At 43.0% G+C, this 24742-nt stretch overlaps 2 protein-coding genes across 2 annotated transcripts in view; both read right to left on the bottom strand.

Moving 5' to 3' along the window:
- The window catches only part of trim67 (tripartite motif containing 67), a 32287-nt gene extending 14316 nt beyond the window's left edge, over positions 1–17971 (bottom strand). The window contains exons 1-2 of the mRNA XM_079572020.1: positions 16998–17971; positions 2048–2143 (exon numbers count right to left, since the gene is read on the bottom strand). Coding sequence (XP_079428146.1) covers positions 2048–2143; positions 16998–17870 — 969 coding nt within the window. The 5' untranslated portion in view covers positions 17871–17971. The remainder of the gene's footprint in view (positions 1–2047; positions 2144–16997) is intronic.
- Positions 17972–20686: 2715 nt separating this feature from the next.
- Positions 20687–24665, bottom strand: exoc8 (exocyst complex component 8). Its single transcript, XM_079571669.1, has 4 exons — positions 23406–24665; positions 22808–23061; positions 22412–22660; positions 20687–21344 (listed from the first exon to the last, which is right to left on the bottom strand). Exons 1-4 carry the CDS (start codon positions 24553–24555, stop codon positions 20937–20939), a joined length of 2061 nt encoding a protein of 686 aa, XP_079427795.1. The 5' UTR covers positions 24556–24665; the 3' UTR covers positions 20687–20936.
- Between the last annotated feature and the right edge of the window lie 77 nt (positions 24666–24742).

Here is a 24742-nt window from a genome sequence, read left to right as displayed (position 1 = left end):
AGTGCACATAGATCCAAATGAGTGAGAGTTTGAGCTCCCAAACTGGAACACAGCTGATCCTTCCCCCAGCGTCTGTCAGTCACATGCAGCCCGTAACCTCATCCCAATGTCTCCTGCTGCCAGATATTATTGTTTAATCACAAAATCCCCGAATCATTGGTGAACAGCATGAACATGACAAAAAAGAACTAAGCTCCGAAGCCCTCAGTGACGTAAGTAATAAATACCAGTAAAAGACAAGGGGTATTGTTTTGTATTGTCGTATCATCATACTCACTTTTAGGTGCGAGAAGCATGAGCAGGGTTAGCATTAGTAGGAAAGTTGTAGTATTTGCTATTTGTCTTTGTTACTTCATGAGGTGCAAAACCTATTAGAGAAAGTCATTAACCACGGGATGATAATGGACTTGGGGAATTAAGCTTGTATAAGGTGCTCTGAAAAAATGTGTGTGTAGTTGTGCAATTAAAGCAGCACATTGTAGCCAACATTCCAGGAAGTTCCCAATAGTATTCTTTTTTTCATGTTTAATTCATTGGAATACAAACTAGCCATTATATTAGCGTCGTATTCTGGTTTATTCTCATTAATGTGTCTCCTTACAGGCTCTGTGAATGTTTTTGGCTAACTTCCTGTTTGCCCGTGTAGGGTAAGGACACTTCCTGTCAACGTTTGAACGTAAATTAAAAATAAAACTTGAATAAACGTCAAACGCAGTGTGTTTATTTATGAGCGGTGTTGCTATTTTTATATTTGTTAGCATTAAATTAAAGCAGTACTAAGTAACTCTTGCCCCTGGAGGCCATAAGCGCAACTGCAGGTGTCGTAGCAAGTTACGATTTTTTAACTTATTAATTGTCTTGGAGAGTAAATACTACGCTGACAGGAAAGGCGAAGGGAGAGAGAGATATTGTGCATCCAATTATACAATGGAAATAATTTTTTTCACTCAAACTTGGCTGTAAATACTGTTTAAAGTGACGTTAGCCCGCAGTTAGCTTTGCCCGTTAGCATGTTAGCTTCTTCGTGATTCCATTAGTGTGTATTGGTGGCTCCGGTCCGGTGGCAGTCAAGTTGCAAACATCATTTTCTGGCCAGAGACACCAGGGGGAGATGAAAGACCCTCCAATCATCCTATAAACACTTTGGTTTGGTACTTATTCAACGGCTGCTTGTTTTCTGCTACATAGCCTAGTATCTAAATATTTATTCATTTCAATGAGACACAGCTAACTCTCCATATACCTATAGAAGTGCGAGAAGCATTAGCAGGGTTAGCATTAGTAGGAAAGTCGTAGTATTTGCTATTTGTCTTTGTCATAATCAAAACACGTCTGCACAAACAACCAGGATGCAAACATGAATGCAAAAGAGCAGCACTGCAGACCCAATATAGATATCTATGCATTTAGACACGAGCTGCAACGGGGCGTTTGATAAAACCAGAGGAGATCCAGACTTCGATACCACATTTCCAATTCAATTCCTGCCGCTGAGTAAAACGATAACATCCATCTTGCCTTTAGATGAGGCCAAATAGAAAATAAACGATTTTGAAGCTTGCATAATGATGTGGAGAAAGTGCCTTTTGAAAGCTCAGAATCTCAAGACACCTGCACCATCCCTTATTTGGACTTGACTGGGGACAGGTGGAGGGATTTTGGAAGTGAGAGAGAGAGTCCATTTAGGCTCATTGTGAAAAAGAAATCCTACATACCCCACCTTTAATTATGATTTTAATTCAATCATCAATCCAGTAAATACAGAAATAGTGAGTCCACTAATGTATGCCTGTATGTCGATCCAAAGCTGCTGGGATAGGCTACTTGCAGCCCATAATAAGAATGCGCAGCTTGGGGATGAAAATAGACTGTTAACTCATTAAAATCATTATTCTTCTCGACCTCTAATTGCTGAGAATGTAATTGCATATTTAGCATATATTTATTATGTAACAAGGCCACAGCATAGAGCTTGCATCCCCATAGTGAGTAATGAGATAAATAGTTAGTTTGTGGTTAGTTTTCTAGGATTAGAGAAATGTCTTACCTGTATTTGCTGGAGCAGGTTCTTGAGTTGGACCAGGAATTCTTTGGCATCCTTGGCTTTGTCAGAAACACCATTCAGAGCCTGGGAGAGCTGGCACTGCAAAGATAAAATAGAAGAACATTATACGAATATTGACAAAACAGTGATTTTTGCAAAGAAGCGTCGACCACTGTATGACAGAGACTAGATTGTGTGCTTTTTGAGGATCCTAGAGCAGTGTTCTCCGACTAGCTGCAACTTTCATGTTGGAAAACAGGTGAAACTGAGTCATATTTCATATACATGTAACAGGAATGGCAGTCAAATCAACATGTATTTGGACACGCCATTTCTGATGGAAGATGCATCGATCTTTGCACCCGTTTGACCAGTACGACCTCAGCATCACACTTATTACGTAACCACTGTATCCTCAGATTATGTCAATACCAGTCAGGTTTTAACCTTGTGTTTTAACAATGAGATTAACCTCTTCATCAAGTTTAGATTAGATTACAATAGCAATATACGTATATCAAGATTAAAGTGTAAACCTGCAAGTTTGGAAACAATGGAACATGTTTGAGCCACCTCATGGATGATTGGGCTAAAGTCCAGAATCCGAAATTCTTTTGCAAATGGAAAATTGAACCTGAAAAGTCACTTGCATATCCACTGTAGAATCTCAAGGACAAACATAGATTGATATCTGAGTGCCGAGCATAATGCGTTTGACACCAACCAAATAGTCTGTTTACTAAATTGAAACCCCTCCCCCCCAAAGTCATCCTAATTTGCATACAACAGCCTTGGAGCGTGAAATGCACAAATGAACGTAGCATGTCCAGAGGAATTGCAAAGTAACATACAACAGTTGCTCTCCCATTAAGAAGAGTATATGGTCCATTTTACATTTGCTTCAGGACGTGCAAAACCCATTAGAGAAAGTCATTAACCACGGGATGATAATGAACTTGGGGGATTAAGCTAAGGTAAAAATGTGTGTAGGTGTGCGACGAAAGCAGCACATTGTAGCTAACATTCGAGAAAGGTCCCAATAGCATTCTTTTCATGTTGGATTCATTGGAATACAAACTAGCCATTATATTAGCGTCATAGTCTGGTTTATCCTCATTTATATGTGTCTCCTTACAGGCTCTGTGAATGTTTTGGCTAACTTCCTGTTTGCCAGTGTAGGGTAATGACTACTTCCTGTCAACATTTTAATGTAAATTAACAATAAAACAAGATTTACAAAACACAAGCTAACATAAATAAACGTCAAACGCAATGTGTTTCATTGGATTAGTTCAGACGGTGTTGCTATTTTTACATGTGTTAGCGTTAAATTTATGTTAGCCTTTAGCTCCAATGTTAAGCTACTGTTCTAAACAAAAGTTTTTAACATGTACTGCTTGTTTTCTTCCACATAGTATCTAAATATTTATTCAGTTCAATGAGACACGGCTAACTCTCAATTAGAAAAAATATAGACAGGAATCAATTGAAGTTAGCATCAGGTTTCTATGCAACCTTCCATGCACACAGAGCCTATTACCGCTCCATGCAAACACAACAAATGCTTGAAAAACGTATGAAAAATATTGAGTCAACCACTGACTATGTTTGTTTTGAACGATTCAAAATTTAGGTGAATGTTGGTTCAGTCCTTCCTTGAAGAATGCAAAAAGCCAATATTTCGCTTATATGACATTTGGACAATGGCGAGTGAGCAGCCAAACCTGAGGAAATGGGACAGATGGTGTGCGCTCATCACTCACCAAAACCCGACAGAACAAAGCACCATTACAGTTAAACATGAGCCAGTGGGATGGATCTGCTGTGGACACGCTCACGCCACCCCCAATATTACAACTGCTACTACTATCTCCACTTATAGCTTCTTTTTGGTGGCGATAAGGTGTTTGCAGAGTAGAATACTAATTGAATCATTAACTGTGGCCTGTGTCAATTCAGTGGACGGCACAATGGTTTTGGTTACAATTGTTATTCTGTTATTTTAATATTTGCACACATAACAGTATATTTAATCACACAAAAATGAAGAATAATGTCCCGATAGTTGTTTTTCCATCCCATTAATAAACTGACATTGCAGTGCAGTCGATTAGAACCATTCTGTGCAACAGTTATCCCTGAGCTTTGCACTGACTTTCACTTCTGTTTTAATAATCCCCCAAGCACAATGCCCACCCCACCCCCACCCGACCATCCACCATCCCTTATCATCCCATCTCCTTCATCCAGTCCGTCTACACGTGCTGTAGGAACCGGGAGGGGTGGGGGGGGGGGGGGGGGGGGGGGCACAGGGGAGGTTATGGTTCACAGATGAAGCCAACCCCTCAGTGGTTCTGTGCACCGCAAGGCCATCTGTCCCACCAAGCTGTCCTGCCCTCGTGAGCGCACATGCTAAGACGCGCTAACAAGGGCATGACGGATGTGGCGTCTCCTCCTCTCCCATTTGCACATTTGTTTAAGCGCGGGGCTGCTGATACGGTCAAACCGGTAGATTTACAAGCTCCGCCCACCTGTCTGACACTTAATTTGGCACTTTTTAACAACCATTGATTTTCTAACGCACGGCTCATAGGGGAGCGATGGGGTGTGAAATGACAATGCTGAACACAATAGGTTAGGGTTAGGCTGACATTTCTAACAGTAGTAAAAGTTGTAGTAAAATAGTGGTGGCATTGGCCTTAGTAAGCACCTTTCATTCGTTCAATGCACAATGCTGGAAATCTAATTCAAACTGCGAGAAAGATTGCTTGTCATCAAATTCACTGCCTAAAAGGTTCACAAACTGTAACTTAAGAAACGGGAGGCTTGCAAAAAAAACACACACATCACATCAACCAGAGGCAAAATGCTGCCTGAAGTAGCTAGTTCACACAAGGACCAACAGAAGAGATTTTTTCAACAGTCAGAATTCATTATTTATTTATGATTCAAAAGCAGAGGCTTGAAGACCAGGTAAAAAACCTCACATGACCAGCCTGAGGAGCATTGAAATGATCAGGCCTGAAAACAAACTCAGCTTTGTTAAAAGAATAATCTCAGACTCATTCAAATATTACACATTCTTCAATTTGAAAGCTATTTTTTACCACTAGTGTCTCACTGCCGATGGGTTCTGAGCGTGTTTTCAGATGCGTTTCGATACCTGGCAACCCTGGTTTGTGGTATAATTCCCTCCAGATTTTTATGCCTGATATTTTAATGTGCTTCCCTGTGCCTGCCTTGTTCCATTTAATTTCTCCTATTGTGCCCCTATAAGTCTTGACCTTCTCCATTTGGAGCACTTCACAATAGGCTTCTGTCAGCAGCCTTCAGCCCGGCTCTCACTGTCAAGAGCTATTATCTCATTATGTTATTAAAGGGGTGAATTTATTCAGTCTTTGACATTCAGACGAACCGGTGACATTCACAGAGGCTCAAAGGAGGCAGAGAGATACGTTTAGAGATGTTACAGGCAACAAAACGACCCTCAAGTGCACAGAGGCCAAAAATTCACACACAATCTGTCTGATGGTCCTATTCCAATACATGTGCAGTAGATTGACAGCTACATTATATTTACTTTGACTATAAGTGGTAGTAATGACATGATGTTTATTGTGTACCCGTTGATGTATAGCAGGGCATGGGGAGGTTAAAATGTCGCACATAGGATCTATAAGCCCCTCTGCTGTGGAGGGTTGACCTTGCCTCAACGCAACCCACGGGACGTCCGGGGGCAAGGAGGAGGAGCTGGACTCACCCCTTCAACCTCATACTGCTTTATGTCCTGCAAATTTGCATTCATAAGCAGCCATGTTGTTTTTGATCCTTTTTTTATTGGATTATTTGAAATGGTGAATCCAAACACAAACCTTTCCCATCAAACTGTCATTGTCGTTTTGGGAATATATTGCTACAGCACCGCAGGATAGTTTAACTTACAGTTGGAAAAGTATGCTTTAAATCTAAAGGCTCGCCCAAAAATGTGGCAGTTCACTTTGGCGCTGGCTCCCTTTAGTCATTATGGTCCAGACAGGAGATTTATTCAGCATTGGAAGTGCTGCTGAAGGTCATTAGGATTTCTGATATGGTGGGAGAGATATTTATCACAATTGGGTTGTTACAGCAATGAGGAACAGTCCGAGAGCGCCAGTTATTGATAATGATTCATTACAGCAACAAGGCAACAATAAGTTGACATTCTGCAATGTTGGCGAGAAACACTTTTTAGTCCTTAAGATCTCATGCTTTAGAGGTTCTGCCTCACTGACTTCGCACGCAGACCAAAAATCTGATCATAGTCTGATCTCTGGAGTTCTCAGATTATTGAAGTAATTATTGACGTGACCTGATTAATAGAATCTGATTCCTTTCAGATCTTTCACACGTGCATAAACTAACCATGAATATACAGCCAAGACGCCAAACTAATGTCATAAAGATAAAGATCAAAAGACATTATGAAAAGGCTGAAAGTGTTTTTTGACAACAACAAACATTTTTTTAAGGTAAAGTGTGGTTAAGGCGCTGCATATCACCCCGGGTACATGTAGAACCAGGACTTATGGATGCTCTGATTTCCGAAGAGAATGTAAACACATCAGACCTGATTATTGGGTTATCTGATTTCTCCAGTTATCTGATTATTCTGACCATGTAAACGTAGCCAGTGTGCAACAAATGTATTAGAAAAATAACATCCTTTTGTAGTTATGAGTTATGTTAGTTTAATGGATAATATCTGTGGTAAGTTTTTTGTTCATGACATAAATAGAGGGACTCTGACTCATTGATTTCTCATAGGTGTAACATGGTTGGCCCGACAACAATTTAAAAAGTTCGCTAAAAATGTTAATATGTGAGGTGAGAACTAAGATATTGCCCATAAAACACTATACAGCTATACATAACCAGGAATCTTCCACAGTGGGACTTAAATTGTGGCTAAAGTAAAAGCCCAAAGTGATGGCGCAATGTCCGTCTGTATTTGTCTGACAGATGTGTCAAGAGTCGCGGGCCCGTCCCCTCTCATGTGACCCATATGTGTACAGTACTAAGAGGAGCACATCTGGAGCAGGTCACGAGTCTCACAACCAATCTCCTCCGCTCCTCTCCTCTTCATCTGCCGCGGCCTGGGTTTGAGTTCGCCACTTACATGACCACTTGATCTCGGCCTGTTGGTACTTAGAAGGTTACATTTCATGCGGCGGGTTTGCAAACTATTCATTTTCAATCGGCAAAACTGCGAATCCAAACACCGTTGCAAAAGAGTCACACACACAAAGGTCTCTCCAAATGAGCCCCGGCGTTGATGGTTGGACTTAAAGCACCAGAACCAGACATTAAGATTAACGACCTAAATTTAATCCTAATGCAAAACTGAACACCCACTTTGGAGATTATTTACTTTCCCCATTTTTTTTAATTTGTCATACTCCGCAGAGCCCACCCGCCTGACACTGACGTTATGCATATAAAGGAGCAGGCATAATGGAGGTTTAGCAGTGGCCTATAATATAAACCTTCATCAATATTCATAGCACAAGCTTCGCTGCCCAAATTCGATGTAGCTGCGAGGGCTGTTCATTACACATCAGCTAAAAGGGCCTCTCCAGCATGACTCAGCATCTATCACGTATTCAGGACCATTTAAGTGTGGCGTATTCTTTATGAAGCATAGTAAGTAAATAAACAACATTCATCTCTATTTTTTATTAAGGTGATATTTTTGTTCTGTCATGACTTGTAACAGGAATATGTTTGTGCTTTTGTGATCCCGTGTTGTAAAAATGTGCACGTGTGAGAAACTGCAGGGAGCAATCTTATTCCCACTCAGTCCATTTAGATAAAGCACGCAGCTCAAGTGCCATGAGGGGTTTAGCTCCCGATGCGGTGGGAGCTCGGGAAATGCAAAGAAACATCCCTCGCACTTAATAATTGATCATGGCATCTTCAGCATTAATAGATGCGGAGGGAAGGTAGATGGCTCGCAGCGTAATTGCCATAAAACAAGTGCAAATTAGGTTTGTTCAAGATGATGAATGTGAAATACCAGGGGATGTTTTCTGTGTGAATTTGTCTTTATGTTGGAGACACTACAGTATAAAGACACAACTCGACTGTGCAACTCAATTAGGATTCTGTGCTTCGTTTCTAGAAGTGGGCCATTACCAAGAAGCAGAAACGGCACTTTTTCCAGTGACACATATAGAGACATATCTGTGTGAAAGACTTACTATGCTTGTTAGAAAACCAATCAGTGACTACAAAGGAGAGACACAAGTAGTGTATTGTGGCTGCAACCCTGTTCATACGAAGTCAAGCTGAGGACCAAACGCAAAGATGTTTTATCAATCCAGTGTATCGTCCATACGAGCCCGGTGTTTTGGGGGCCTGTAAACGAACATTTTCCAAACTAGCTCCCAGAGTGGAAAGATCTCAAAACGCCGTTTACGTGGCGCCGTTGTTACAACGTCTCTTTTACTAAAATGATGACATCACAACACCAGAGTGGTGTCTGTTATCCATGATCTATTGACCTTATATTGAGTTTTACTCATCCTTAGCACGGCAAGGAAAAACTCAAAAACCCAGCAGGAGAAAAGAGAAACCTTGGGGAGAACCACAGAAGGAGAGATCCACTCCCATGGACGGACAGGCTATAGAGTCCCAGGGCCGAAGGATCCCTCAGCAGACAAGCCAAGATTGCCCATCTTTGCTCCACTGCAGTCCACAAGCCACAGGTGACAAGAAGAAAAACACGGCCGAGTTAGTCTGTCCGGTCACTGACCGTTTTTTCTGCTTTAGTCCCGTTAGCTATGTCTGAAGAATAAACTCGCCTCCTCCTCTCTTCTGTAGATCGTAAATCCTTGAATCAGTTTCTTTTTCACTGTTTACATTCCACAAAATGCGCCCTCTATGTACATCTTGTTCTATTATCTGTGTTAGTGCCACAGCGCCTCACACAGGCCTGGAAGATGAATTGCGCCGTTTTCACAGACCTGAGTCGACCCATGTGGTCTAAGCTGGCTTTGTGCTTACAAAGAAAGTTTCTGAAAACATAAGCATTTTTTCTTCGTGTGGATATAAGGCCACCGTTTTTCCATACTATGATACAACTTCTTGCCTGAGCTTGGACGAGTTGATGCGTACCTGTCTGGTCTTTGTGCATGACCATGGAAGAGCTTGGTCGCTTCCAACTTCAACCCCCTTTTGGAGCTATAGGAATATGCTGGGAGAGGCCAAATGTGAGCGCACGCACAAAGACCAGACAGGTGCGCATCAACTCGTCTAAGCTCAGGTAAGAACATATCTCAGTATGGAAAAACTGTGGCCTGTTCCTTTAAGCTTTTGTACATTGTTTAGGTTAATGGAGGATAGTGGAATGCCTTCTGGAAATGATGCAAGAGCTTATCATTTACCTTCGAAACAGACAGTCTTCGATTTCCTATCTGGGCACCAGGACCGCTTTGACCTTCAGTGGATAAACAGCACAATATTCATCACATCCCATACGCATTCATTAGTCGCTACAACATCATCTCCAGCCACTTTTTGTAACCAAGGTAACAACCTCTATTGTTTTTTTGTTGTTTTACTTGGGGACGGTTTACGCTTTCATCTCAAAGTCTGGCTCACACTTTGGTGCTAAAAATAGATCACAAATTCTCCACTGTCTCCGAGGCCCACTCTCTCGTAAGCCTCATAGAGATGGAATAGAGTAAAGGCGACGGCCGCGGCGCGCGCTCAGCCGCGGCTACAGTAAAATGAAGGCCAGAGGAGAGGCCGGCTGAATGTGAGTTAACCTACATTCATGAACAAGTCCGCCAGCGCTGCCCAGAGAGGAGAGGCTACTGGAGTGGGCTTTAGATCTGCTGCTCCCAGGGATGACACTTTGGGGACAATGGCTCCAAAAACCATCTACTGCAGTATTTTTGGACAATGGTACTCCTTATTTTGTAGCCCTAGAGTTAAATGAAAGTACAAGAAAGTGGTAAGGTGATTGTATCTTATAGTATCGGTCCAAAAACAAATAGTTTTCTCATTTCTAAGTGAAGAGGAGGCTGGAGCTTTTCATGCAGTTGCAAGTCAAGGTTAATTTCAAGCGATCTACAGTGTTTAGCCAATAAAAGCTTCACGTGGATTAGTAGCGGTATTTTAAGAGTTCACGAGGTTGAGGTCAGTCACAGCTGGTGGTGAATTATAGTGGTCAGCATGGCACATGTAGAGGCAGTTGTATTATTTATAGCGTGGGCTGTTTTACTGGAGGGTAACACGGACTAAAGCGGACGCTGTCACATCTGGAGAAGAGTTTCTGGGCTCTCAGCACCGGCGCAGGGGAGCACAAACAAAAACTCGATTAATTACGGAGCCGGTTCAAGCTCTTTTGGTGCACACGGGGAAGGTTTCAAACGGCGGACCCCACCAGCGCAAAAAAACGAATTTCAGGTATAATTACTGCGCCATTTTACTGTATTTCTAGTTGGTATTTTTTTGGAGGATTGAAGATAACACATTTCTCTCAACTCAGACTTGAGGAAAATAAACTAAAATCTACTTCTGGCAATTATAATGGTTGTTTAAAATGTGCACTGTGTGAACTGAATCTAGATTTTAAATGCATGAATCGCAAATTGCAATTATCTGGGGGGAAAAAATCCCATTGAGGCATTTGTCTGAATCATGAAGCCCTAGTGTTCATTATGAATATTAACAAAGCGCATCATCTGCATAGAAAGAGAGGCTATTTCCGGACTAAACCGTACAGTATTGGGGACAGTGAGTTGGTGATTCATAAGCGGCTCATCCACACATGCTAATACAATCATAATCTCCATCGTTGTTTCTTATGAATGATGGCAGAATTATGTCACAAATTGAAAAGGGTGACATCCCATCACTCCAGCAGCAGTCATGTTCATCTACAGTAAATAGTAAATACAGGCCATCGGGGGGGTTTACACTCCACTCCACATAAATCGCTGATACGTGTTGACTTGTGATTTCCAGCGGTCGTGGACAAGCGGCGCTGCAAAATGAGATACGAGATAATTTATTGCTGATGGGGCGATGTGTGGCGTATTTGTGACCCGCCGATGATACAGTGGAGTCTTCCCACAATGCTTAGTTAACGGGGCAATGATTCTCCCAGTATCTCTCTCACCATATGGTCCTGCAAATGGCCTCATGAACTTTTAGGACTGGTCACAAAATTCCACGCCCTAAACCATACAACGCAATGGATATAAGCATTCCCATCCTTATGCTCACTTTCTCATCCCTGTCGGCAAATGTAGGGTGATATGGTAGCCGGACACTATTTAGAATGCTTTGTGACGCATGACACTAACCTGACCACAACAAATACATCATGAAAACAAGTTGATATTGAGTGTGTTTACATGCACTCGAGTATCCAGGTTATTAATGGGGATTTTAAGTTGCCTAGTTTTTGGTTCATGTAAACACAGAATCCAGTTTCTTGGATAAGCCAATATCCAGTTATTAGAAACCAGCATATTCTCACTTGGATATTCACGAAGTTTCCTGGATACTGCACCATGTAGACACAGCATCCTGGTTTTTCACCATTGTTCACGTACTGAGCATGCACACATATTTGAAACAGATATGGCGGGAGCAAAAACTTTCCTAAAGCCATTTTATCTGGTACCTGGGCTTTTAAAGCTTTGTATCTTCAACAAATTATTGAAGATTATTTTGCCCCGGTACCTCCAGTGGAAGTCAGCGCTGCTCTCGGATCAAACCAATTTCATTTTTTTTTTTCAATTTCCACGTCCGTCGCTGAAGCTGGGAAAGAGCTCTACTGTTTAAAGTGCTTCTTTGGATAACTCTTGTCACTGTGCTATAGAAATGTCAGAAAAAGCCATGCGTTAGCAACATTGCTAAAGTATTCAGTTCCTTACCATATTCGTCATTAGCTCCGCCCTTCTCTGGAGCCTAAATATCCAGGACACTGCAGTTGCTCATGTAAACAGGGAGATGAGTGTCTTGGCTTCTCGGACACATGCAAACATCATATCCAGAATATTGTCATAACCAGGATATGCCTAATAACCAGTTTACTCCGGCGCATGTAAACGCACTCATTGATAATACAGTATTTCTGAGATGTTTAGAGCTGGGGGACCAGGGTGCGGATTTGCCCCCTCAAGCCTGACCATGCCGGCCCCTGCTGTAGAGAAAGACTTTTAAAGCCAGACTTACAATGAGGACTACAACTCTGCAAAAGGACTGTGTAAAATAGACATTTAGGAAGCCCACAGCCTGTCAGAGCAAGTACACTGTGTATGAAAAGTGGGACATTTTCTACTTTCTTTCATATCCTGCACTGACAACTCAAAGCTTTTTTTTCCAGCCCGTGAAGCAACAAAGAAGACAAAATAAACAATTCAGTTCTTCCAAGACCCAAAATGTCACAAAGCTATGAATTTTGAAGCGCAGAGAGGTATACGCTCAGAAATAAATCTCTAAAACCTTCCCCTTCCGGATGATGACAGCGCAAAGACACCACCTCTGGGAGCAGTAACTTTGCATTTGCAGCCGTAAATATTTCACCGTGGGCTTCACAGCACGGCCCAGTACGTTTTTGCCGATCTTCAGCCAAGTCTCCGGCTCTCTCGCTCACGCAGTAACGTAGGAGTTCTTTAAATAGCCCGTCTGTTTTCCGCTCGGCTGATCGGGGAAACTGGATCAGTGGGCCGCCCGCCTTCAGATAAAGTTCATCCGCTTCAGTTCAGCATCTCGGAGGCTTCGGTGTGTCGGCTTGTGCACATGCGAGGGATGTTGCGTGTGTGTGATGTGGGAAAACAAGTGAGCCCCAGGCCTTTCTTTGTGATGTACGTACACTAAAGTTGAATTACAGCTATGACAATGAGGATTTGTAGGCTGTCGTGAATGGTTCGAATTTTGTTTTACTTCAATATTACGTAAACTGAAAAATATAGCAACTAAACCTGATACAAAGCCTTTGTTCCCCCTCCTTTCCAGACTGGTCCTGCTTCATGGTTCCACCCGAGCAGGTCGGTGACAGGACGAAAACATGTCTTCATCTCACACTGGGGCGGACATGACAGATACTGCAGTGTCCCTGAGCGCAGACACTACAGCTGCTACTGATGTGGAACGCTCCTTTGAGTCACAACATGCAAGAAAACAAAATGTACAGTATGGTTTCTTCAGCCTGGTTTGATATCACAAGGGCAAAACAAAGTGTCATGTCACTTTAGAGAATCCAACTACAAATGGTTGCTGGATCTATTTTTTTTTGTAATATGACCACCCTTTCACAATAAAGTAAGGCATACTTGCACAAAGAGATTGAAGTAATGTGAATAAAGTTGCTTATAAAAGATTGAGAATGCACAAATATTATAAATTTGTTACATATGAAAAGTAACTTAAAAAAATAAGGAAAAGAGCCGAGGCACGACTGTTAGCTTCTAGATCAATACTTGCAGCCTAAGAGCATCGTAATACGTGCAAAACAATCCAGGTTGTATGTTGCTCTGTCACAAGACCAACAAACAAAACTCAAATCATCAACAAGCACGAGAGTTACCAAACGACCATGATCACCAACAACTAAATATTTACGCCGTGGGCAATCAAAATAAAGCATTAGAAAGATCTTATGTATTTTAAAAAATAAACAAACAGCTAGCATATAAGCTATAGCCATTTGAGACCTACAAATTTCTTCTTTTGAAACACTGAAAAGGCACCAAGAGCCCCCACACCTGCAGCACAGGGGATGCGTCACAAGAGGAGCTACAGGAAACAAAAAAGGGACCAACGAGGAGGTATCCGGGCAAGACTCGTAGCTAGGCCACACAAGTCTTCCATCACTACTATTGTTCTGGCTAATGGACGTTCACTTAAGAATAATACAGATTAACTGCTAAACTCTTCCCAGAAGATGGAGGAGCTGACCAGTGCAGGACACCACGCTCTGAAACAGGGACAAACCCAGGAGGCGCTGCACTGTTTCAGAGGATCAGAGGAGACTGAAGGCAGCCAGGTTTCCTCCGGATACTCCAAAAACATGCTGGTCTGGTTGACCCACCGTGGCGGCTCAGTTGCAGCGGCTCAGGACGAACACCTGAACATAACTTTGTTGTACAGTTATACAATGACAAATAACGCAATAACTTACTTATTAAAGGGACTATACAGAGTTTAAAAATATGTATTTTCCTCCCCCTACATGTTCCAACAATGTCCTATGTGTAGCATGAGCCCAGACTTATTCACCACAACTGCCTCTAAAATGAAAAAGGTGTTACTTCAGGTCCGAATTGCCGTCATGCACGAGCTTAATATTGAAGGTGCTGTTACATGTATGACCTGAGGTGGCAGTAGTGGGTATAAAATGGCTAACTTGCATCTAGCCCCTTTAAGCATGTATTAATCCTAATGATTCACTACCTGTGGTCAAAGCCAAGCAGCATCATCTAATGGAGACAATCTGGTGATGTCTCGGTCCCAGCAAAGTCAGGTCTGATGAGAGGCGAGCTCACTCAACTCAAACTCAATAAAAAAAAAAGTGATAATAATGTAGTAATGACTTGCATTTGTTTATTTATTGCATTTTTGAGCAGTTTTGTTAAACATAATAAAATGAACTAATGTGAGTACAAAAAGAGAAACAAACAGCTAGTGCTGAATGCCTGTATGCCCCGGTGAGTCTGATGTGAAGCAACAGTATGGCATCTGCTCACCGCGACAACACACTGCCTCTAGTCAAGAACTGTTCCATCAACCGGACACCTTCAACCTGCTAAATGACTAACACGACAAACACGGCTGCCAGAGAGCAGAGCTGTACTGTGCATCGTACATAACACTGGGCAATATTGTACGTGTCAGTCCCACAACAGTACAAATGTAGATGGATGCCTATAATGAAGGGATATGCAATGAATTGTTTTTAATATGAAAAAATATAATCTAGATTGATCAGTGATGGAGAAAACAACGCCCTTTGTTCCATATCATATTCCCCAGCCGCTCTTGTTCTTATTATTAGACCATTATTGGCTTGTTACTATCACATCTTATATCTTCAATCATTTCAGCCTTGTTTCCTTTTTTTTTAATATATATATATATATAAGAGCTGGACTAATTTACTGACTGACGCTTCAAACGCTTTGGAGATATGAGCTGTTTACCCATAGAGAGGCTCCATCGATCTCACTCAAACATAAAAGACGCTGCATTAACTACAGGAGCACAAGCAGCCATCTTGGTTTCGCTCATCACTTATCAGCACCCTCACACTCCTGTTGTCTGCAAATGGGATTTTCACTGACCACTTACGGGACGGGGGCGACTGAGGTGGACATGGAGCAAAATATAGATATCAATATGGTTAAAACCAAAAAACCTGTCCTGGTTTTGGGATAATTCAGACCTTGTTTTGTCCATGGATGGTGGCAGATTGTTTTTTTCAAAAACAAAAAGATCGGTAGAACATGAATCCTTAATACAACTGGCATATATGTTTAATCTTTAACAGTCATGTGACACAATGAACTTAAACTCACCCTTTGCCTCAAAGCAAATCTACAGTTCAAGATGCTGAAGTGGCTATGAATAATTTGTGAGATAATGAATTACTTGAACATCTTTCTCTTGCAGTTTAGGAGAGCGGTTTGGTTTTGGGGAAGTGTTGAATTAATTAGAAAGATATTGAGAATGTAACATCATTCTGGACTTCCCATTTTTGGTGAGTGCTTTGCCCCTTGTCGTACAGTCTCATCTGCTTCAATACAGCGTGTGCAGACATGATACTTGTTTGCTGCGTTCTGTGAGAGACAACAAATGGGAAATACAAACATATGACTAATTAATTCACTTCATTTTACTCAGTTAGGAGTCCCCGGTGCCTGCAAGCTCTCTCTGCGCCTAAAATAACATATCAGATGGTCACTGAGTGTTTTATAAGGACAAATGCCAGGTCTTCTTATCTCCCTGCATCCACACAGCTGTAAACGAGAGCAACCTCGGACAGTACTGAATATTAGCGCCTTATGCCAACAATAATTACCTCACAAATGAATCAGACTCAAACTAATTGTGGTTTCCCCCCGAATATGGTAATTACAGTTTAACAAAAGCAGTAGCTAACATTCTGCCTCTCACAATTTAAGCCAATGAACTGCAGCGTGAATCCAATAGAAAACATTCGTAGCGCATCGAGGCAGGAGGTACACTTTAGTTACGTTTTGAGGTAACTTCTTGGAGCATTGCTTTGTATCATATTGAAGGAAGTACCAGACAGCCGAACCTGATGCTTTACCTGAGTAAATATTTTGGCTACTCTACCCACCTCTGTTTACACATCCCTGAAACTGCATCGGAGCTCGTGTTGTGTTGAACCGCTTCTGCACACTTGAGTCCTCGGGGGAAAACATGCAGGCAAGCCAATAGACTCATATGGTGAAGATAAATCCTTCAGGGGGGGGGGGTTTAGTGGCATCCAGCTGTGTGCTTTGAGAATAACAATAAGGATGGATAAAAGGCTAACGCAAAACCACTCCAGAGGTCCAAACGCAGCAAGGCTTTTCTATAAATTCATCACCATCATTACTACTGATCTGTAAACATGTTATACTTATACGATAATAAATTCTGTTCCTTCAGGTGATACCAACTCCATTGAAAATCACATGCCTTCCTGATGCATGGTTTGGAGAGTTTATGCTTCATTTTAAGAGATGATCTGGTGTCTCCACTGCTGCAGCACAGAGAAGGCAGCAAGTCAATATGATTTATGGCTCCTGGAACCAAGGGCCATTAGCCTCATAGGGGTTTAGAACAGTAGGAAACTGTCTAACTGGTAACACAGTCGGTCGCCTTTTGGATTATCCTAATTACGATCAATTAAACCAGTCTGCGGCTCAGCGTGATGGAGACGCAGCCCACTCACCTTATGCTGCTTCCACATGACGGCCAGCGGCTTCACGTCGTGCTGATTGTGCTTCCCCTCCTCCAAACACTTGGTGCACGTCGTGGTCTTGCAGGTGCAGCAGTAAGCGCTGAAGTTTTGCGCTTCGTGGTCCGCGCAGGTGGCCGGTTTCCTGGCCGTCGGGGGCGGCATCGGTGCGCAACTGCTCCCTCCTGCTCCCGCTCCTCCGCTGCTGCCGCCGCCGCCGCCGCCGCCGCTCGCCGCGCTCTCCGCCGCCGCCGCCGGTCCCGCTCGTGCGCTCTCGGCTCTTTTCGGCGGCGGGACGAGGCGGTGTTTCGCCAGGGGACCGCGCGAGGGGTGGCACCGCTGCTGGCACGCGCTACAGTAACACACGTCGCACTGCTCGCACATCACCGTGGCGTCCAGGGGGTTGCGGTCGCAGAGCTGGCACTTGACGGCGTTGGAGGAGGCGGACCCGGCGCCGCCGCCTCGGGTCTGCTGGTACCGCGACACGATCGACTCCAGCAGCCGGTTCCGCGCGAAGCCCCTCAGCCCCCGCTCGTCCAGACTCACGCTCCGGTGGCACAGCGGACAGGTCAGCGAGCAGTGGCGGGGGACGTTTGGCGGAAAGACCCTGATCCCGTTCGGGGACTTGAGCTGGCACGGCGTGTATGAGCCGTAGCCGCTGTCCGTCTCGCTGTACAGGCTCATCTTGTCCATGTCCAGGTAGTCATAGTCCGAGCTGCCCGAGGCTCTCTGCACCGGGGTCTCGCCCTCAGGGGTCTGCACAGTGATGCTCCACGCGCACGCCACGCACACGTTGTGGGAGCACGGTAGAAGGATGGGCTCCTTGTAGAAAGAGCCGCACACAGGACATTTTAACTCTTCCTCCATGGCTCCGGTCGTGTGTGTGAGGAGGACAGCACCGGAGGCAGCTGCAGCTTCACCAAAAACACTCAGCACCAACCGGGGACAGCTCCCTGTGAGGAGCGGCGCATGCGCGCAGATTAGAGGTGGAGAATGGTGATTGGGCTTAAATTAATTGAATTGATTGATCTACTGTCCTCAGCAAAACACCTCCTTGTGCTGTAAACAATAGAGGGGAAGACCAGAATTGTAAAATGGTTTAGGCCTATGGCAAGCAAAGTAGGCTACAGACTTACGCATAGACAGAAATAATAATAAAATAAAACAGTTAAGTTGTCCCAAACTTAAAGTGCATATGACAGGTTTTAATGCTTTAGAAAATGTTGCCTATTTAGATGAATTGCATAACATCAGTTGCATAAGGCATCATTTTATTTCATAACTTAACTTAACCAGCAATTTAGAAACGTTGGGCAGAAAAGTTATTTTTATTTTAAGAATATTTTAAACTGCTGACAGGAAGTGACATAGATAAAGGTAAAGTTCCAGAGCAGTTTGACTCATTTCCCATTGACGTAACATGGTCGGCACGGCAACAGTGTAAAACAGTTTGCCTCCATCTACGTCACTTCCTGTCAGTGTCCAATAAGGAAGTGAAACTCACAAAATCATCACAAAAATAGCCAAACTAAAGAAAGCTGGGTACAATCTTTAGCAACATTTTAAATATAATTGTTTTAACTCTGGTTTAGCAAAAATGTTGTCTAATGTGCACTTTAAAGGCCTGTCAAAAGAAGGAAATAGGCTATAGTTTTTACAACATTTCAAAACATGCGGCATGGCTGTCTTTTTGGTTTCTTTTTTAAATTGTTTTCATAGCCTAGTTTAATTAAGGCCTCATTGTTGCCAACACACGCGATAGAGGGTTAAATGCCTCATTTGTGGAATCAACATAATAAGACATTGTGTCACTTATTAGTCATTCCTATTACCAAACAACTGTTGACACTTTCTTGTTAAACTATAGGTAAAAGGTGTCTGATCCAGTGCCATTGATCCATTCACCTTTGCATTGTCAGACATGAGCCCTGTGCCCTGTGTGTGTTACCCAAACATTTCCCTGCAGTCTGTGATCTCAAGGGAGCTCCACTAATCCGCCTCAAAACAAAAGCTTTCCATTAATTACAAAATTGAGTGTCCTATTGCATCATCAGTTACATGTGTGGGATGAATGCTTGTAACCTCCATAAACCATTATGAAATCGGCTTTCTGTTTTTCGTAGAAAACACAGAAGTAGAAGCGTAGGTGTCTGACCAAATTCAGGAAAGTCAGGTTTATTAAGTCCATGATGTTGATGATGTTGATAACTGCAGAGAGTGAAGACATTTGAAGTGACACTTGTGATGAAGAGATTTAACAACAGATGGTCAAACGTTCATCAATGGACAGGCAAGGATACAAAATACGGAAATTTCAACACTTTTGTTTCACCTAAGTGCTGTAGAAATAACAGGAACTGAAAAGGGAGTCAGTGCCCACCTGCCAGACCTCAGTTACCATGGAGACAGGCATAAAAAAGGAGGACGTATAGGACATGGAAATGCTCACCTTGATGAAAAGAGCCATTTTCTATATTGTTCTAAGCTTGAATGGACAGTACTGAAAAGCAACTTACATTACTTACATTAGAGACAAGCATTTTTATTTGTGCCCATCTAGGAAGTGAGCAAGTCTCTACTGATTTCACGTACAGGCACAATATTCAAAGTTTCTCTGGTCGCGTTTGCAGGACACTTCTACTGTAAATGAAGCGGAGTCATGTCGTGGTGAGTCGCTCTGGTCTAATTCCTCATGTGTGAGCATGTGTCGACTCCAGGGATAATCTGAGGTTCAGGCTCCCAGCGCCTCGGCTCCAGCCTCGCAGCCGCATCACATCACTGACTGTGGCGATGAGCTGTGAAGCCGAGCGAACAGTCATTTGTTGAATCACGAGGAGGGTAAAAATATCTGCAGCTGACATCTCAGGCACGTCGCACTGACACTGACAATAAAAGATTGGTGAAACTTTTACGTAATGTATTTCAGAACGAGCATTCTCAATGATAATGCTGCTTCTTGTACTGAGAGCTTTGGGTTTGTGCATCATAATTACTATTTGTAGTTTATTTACTATTCATTCACTCATGCTTGATTTTTTTTAAGCCCAATTCATCTAAATATACATTATGCATATTGTACAGTATAGAGTAAACTAGAAACATGTAAAGGTATATATTTACCACCACAAGATGGCACTGTTGATAACATAATTGCATTGTTTTGAGGATAAGAAACTCCTGTTCAGCATTGCCCAAATCTTAAAGTTTCTTGGAGAGCTTATACAGTGTAACGCCTCATTTGAAAGCTAAGACCTACTACTTTTGACACTTGCTCTTTCGGGGGGAGGTTACGCTTTTGTGTTGCGTTTTCTTCTTGTTTTTGTCGCTTTTTTTCCCCCCCAGCTCAATTCCCACTTTTCCATTTAATTATCTTTATTCAATCACTCATTTATTTGTACATTATTTAAAACAGTGCTTGTTTCAGTCATCCCTTTTCAGTCTGGTTTGCTTTTGGAGAGTCAACTATGTAACCTCCACACGACGTGATCCAGCAATAAAAATGTCTCATGCACAGTACTTTCATGGGAAAAAAATAAGGTTCTGTTCATCAAAAGAACTTCAGAATAAAACATATTGCACAAATCAAGTGTCGCAGGGGCATCCATTCCTGTGTGCACCATAATTTACAAAAAAAAAGTCCTGCCCCGACGAACATTTATAAAATAAAATAAAAAGGGTTATTCTGTGTATTACAGTTAATGCTTGTACAAAGAATGGCAGTGTTTAAAATGATTTAAAGTTGAGTAGTTCTTTCTAGAAAGCACTAGATTCATAAGTAGATCGTATACTGCTTAGTGTATTTATTTAATTGAACGTACTGTGATGATTTTATTCTAACCCTTTTTGATGCCGGTGTAGTGTTGAACAAAGGACTTATTTTATGACCAGGAAAAACTGAGATCTGCAGTTCTGTTCAGGCTCAGTCAGTGTCCCTCAGACCAGAGACGTGGTGCTATCGGGGTTGATCCGGACGGGCCTGGTGCTCTTCCTCAGGTCGTGCAGCTGTTTGGCCGGTTTGCCCACGCTCTCCTCGAACCGGAACTCCACCACCGGCAGCACCGTGTCGTGGAGGAACGTGGCATTCTGGATGATGAAGCTCTTCTTCTCGGGGTCCTGCTCACAGCGGAGACAGTAGTCCACGTGCTGCACTGCCACCAGGATGATCTCTCTGAGGCTCTCCAGTAACACCATGTGCAGCTCAGGGAAGTACAGTTTGAGGCCCTCCTCCAGGAAGCTCATCATCTGTTTGGTGAAGGCGACCACGGTGTAGCTCAGGTTCACCCAGCAGTCCTCCCCCGTGTACTGGTCGAAGCTGCTGATGCCACAGCTGCGCATCTCGTCCTGAAGACATCACAGGTGGTCATTGTTAGGAGTGGACTTTAAAATCTACTAAATGTGACAGAACAGATAATATATGGAGTAAAGCAGTGGATGGTCAAATGACATCGCAAACAAATATCGTATCGCGATATTAGGTGATGCAATATCCACATCGCAACATCACTAAATCTGACTGATCTGACTGAGAAGTTGCAATTGTGGTTTTCTGTCCGGACACACCAGGGGAGATGAAAGACCCCCCAATCACCCATTAACACCCAGAGGGACTACAAAACGGATTTATTAAGGTAAACAAGTTACTTATTACTGGTTAAACGGCACATGAATCGAGCACATTTTCTCCAGTTTGGCATGACCCAAATCTAAAGGCAAAAAAGTGGCAAAAGAGCAACAAAAACATGACCAAGAGATGAAAAAAGTGACAAAAATTAGATGAAAACTTACAAAAACAAAAGAGTAATAAAAAAGCAACAAAAAATCAACAAGAAAGTCACAAAACAGTGTCAAAACATGACAAAAAACCCAGATGAAAACACGACAAAACCACTTAAAACAAATTGGTGAGAAAAACAAATGCTCTAGGTTAAGGCGGGGGTGAATTAGAATGGAACATATTATGTTGAAACGGTTTAGTGAAATATCCCAATAATATCCTTATCACAATATAGCACAGCTGTATCGCATATTGCAAGTTAGTTCAATATCGTTCAGCCCTAGTAGGTATTCTTCAGGGGGTGCTCTGGCAGGGGTCATCTGCAATTTTTAACTTTATTCATTTTAACCTTTTAACTTTTGCAATTCTATGACAAGGTTTCACAAGCCATTGTCCTAAGTCACTACAACTGGAGATAGTTGGTAGATTGCAATAATAAAGTGCTTCATTAATGTAATGTAATCAAAGGTTGGCAGTATAATTCCAGCTCCGATCTAGCACACTGCCTTTGTGTCCTTGGGCACGACACTTCACTCACCTTGCCTTCAGTGTATATGCACACTGGTTTATGGATAAGAGTGTTAGTTTTGGAGCATGGGCATTCGCATGAACATGTAATTAAAGATTAAGTTACTTTTAGTTTGGCCAGAGCCTCTGGAGTCATGAGGTTCATCCTCCTCCACATCTCCTCCGAGTTCCTGTGCTTGGTGGCTTCGATGATGATGTCCTTGTAGCTCTGCAGCGCCGCTTTAATGTCTTTGACCAGGAGCGACTGCAGCGTGAAGGTCAGGTCCAGCCCGATCTCCGTCAGCTGCTGGCAGTGCTCCTTGGCCACTTTCACACACTCCGCCGCAGTGGACAGGCTCTCCTTACTGTCAAATACCTGGAAAATTAGTTTACAAATCGTATTCATTCTTAGAAAACAGGATGTCTAAACATGTCTAAATTTTAGACAAAGGGTAGATCTTGAGTCTCAGTTTTGTACTACAATTCAAATATTTTTTAAATATTTACTCTCTTCTGCACCAACCTGCTTACTGAAGGCATTCACAAACGTTTTAATGGCAGATCTGGACCACACGACGAAGGCTGAGTAGCAGCCCGTGTTCCCGGCAAAATCCATCTCGAACTCTTTGGCCGTCTCTAATAAACTGGTGAAGAAGATGTTGCAGAGTTTGTGGATGTACAGCAGAGTGGCTCCTTCGATTCGGAGCTGCCGAATGGCCGTCTGGACCGCAGCTGCACGGTTCTTTAGAAACAGGTCACAGGCTTTGGTGGACTGGCCTAAAACAGAAAAAAAAAAAACACTCTTAATTCAAACATGCAGGACATTAAAATACCTTCTGGGAAAGTTTCACGAGTCACTAGTGAAATTTTAGCTGGAAGCTCAATTATTTACACTGCATGACTTTTACAGCTTGGTGAACAAACTAATTTGACAGTAAGACTTCAGACGGGGTTTGTCATATTAATGTCATTTGTTATGTCAAAAAATATACAAAGACAATTTAGAATGTTGCAAAACTGTTCTAGAACTGCACACATTTGCAGCCTTTTCATAGGTAGGATTTTCAAAGCCTCTATCCCAAAATCAGAAAACAACAAGCACAAAAGAGTATAAAGCGCACCGAGCCTGATGAGTTGGGACACAGCCCGTCTGGTGGCTTTGGGACCTCCTCTCAGTGAGCGGTCGGGAGACAGCTCAAACACCAGCACCTCCGTCAGCTGCCGCACGCGCTCATCCACTTTGGACCGGAGTTCTTTGACTTTCGGGGTAACTGGTTGGTCTTTCAGATACTCATTAAGCTTGTCCAGAAGATCCACGGCGCCCTCGAAATCTCTCTGAGCGATGCACACGTCCAGGTCCTCTGGCAGCTCCAGTATCCACTCCAAATGCAAATTCACGTCTTCCTCAGTGTCTGCCGGCTCTTCGTCGTCCATGTCAAAGGGGTTGGTGGACACCTCCGCTCTCACCGGGGATGTTGGAATCTCCTCCTCCTTTTTGTGCTTCTCTTTAGACACTTTGTTCTTCTTAGTCTCATCCAGAATCTCAAGCCATTCCTTCTTGATCTTGCTGTTCTCTGCTTGGAAGATACGGCTGTCTGGGAACATGAGTATCTTGAACATGTCTTTCATTGGAGGGTTGTCTTTCACATTGACCACAGCAAAGCTTTCCAAGTCGTACAGTGCATTGTATTTATACTTTACTGCGCCTCTGCGATTTGGCAGCCATGTGGCGATAAGTAAGCAGTCATTCATTAGGAAAGCATGCACTCGCTGTATAGGGGACATATTATCTACATCAAACTCAGCCAAATCTCCATTGTAGATCAGATGCCTCCCTGGTGTGTCCATGATGTTTTTAGCTCCCTCTACTTTCTCCAGTAACGAAGTCAGCGTCCTCTGCTTGATCTCCTCCGTTTCTTTGGGGAAAGCTGCCTGCATCTCTTTAGACGTCTCATCCTTATCAGTAGACAGCAAGGCCTGGGTGATGCTCTCCATGATGCTCTTTTGCTCGGTTAGGATGTGACTCAGTTGATACATCTCACTCTCCAGGTACGAGATCTCCTTCGCCGTCTCTATGAACTGTCTGTAGTTCTTGTACACGTTTTTCTTCAGGTTTTGCGCCGTTTCGTCCGCCAAATTCTGGATCTTCTGGCGGTGCTCCTGCAAATCTCGGTCGCCATCGGACTGCTGGGAGAGCTGCTTCACGTAGCCCTGCGGGTCGAAATTAGCCGACTCCAGCTGTTTCCGGAGTCTATTTCCAGTCTCCGACATTTTCTAACGGGCTTATGTAATGCAGAAGTGCAAGGAATGTAGCTAAAGGTAATGTAAAAGAGCATAAAGGGATTGCATAAAACGCTCCCCTGTTCACTTCCGCCTTGAGCCAAAACAGGAAGCTGGACAGGAAGCTCCTAAAACGTCACATGACAATGGCAAGACGCGGGTTTCTTAATATTTTTAG

The sequence above is a fragment of the Gobius niger genome (genome assembly GCF_951799975.1).
Source record: "Gobius niger genome assembly, chromosome: 15".
In the NCBI taxonomy this organism is placed as follows: Eukaryota; Metazoa; Chordata; class Actinopteri; order Gobiiformes; family Gobiidae; genus Gobius; species Gobius niger.
The sequence above is the reverse complement of the archived record's forward strand: the minus strand, read 5'-3'. Positions and strand labels throughout refer to the sequence as shown.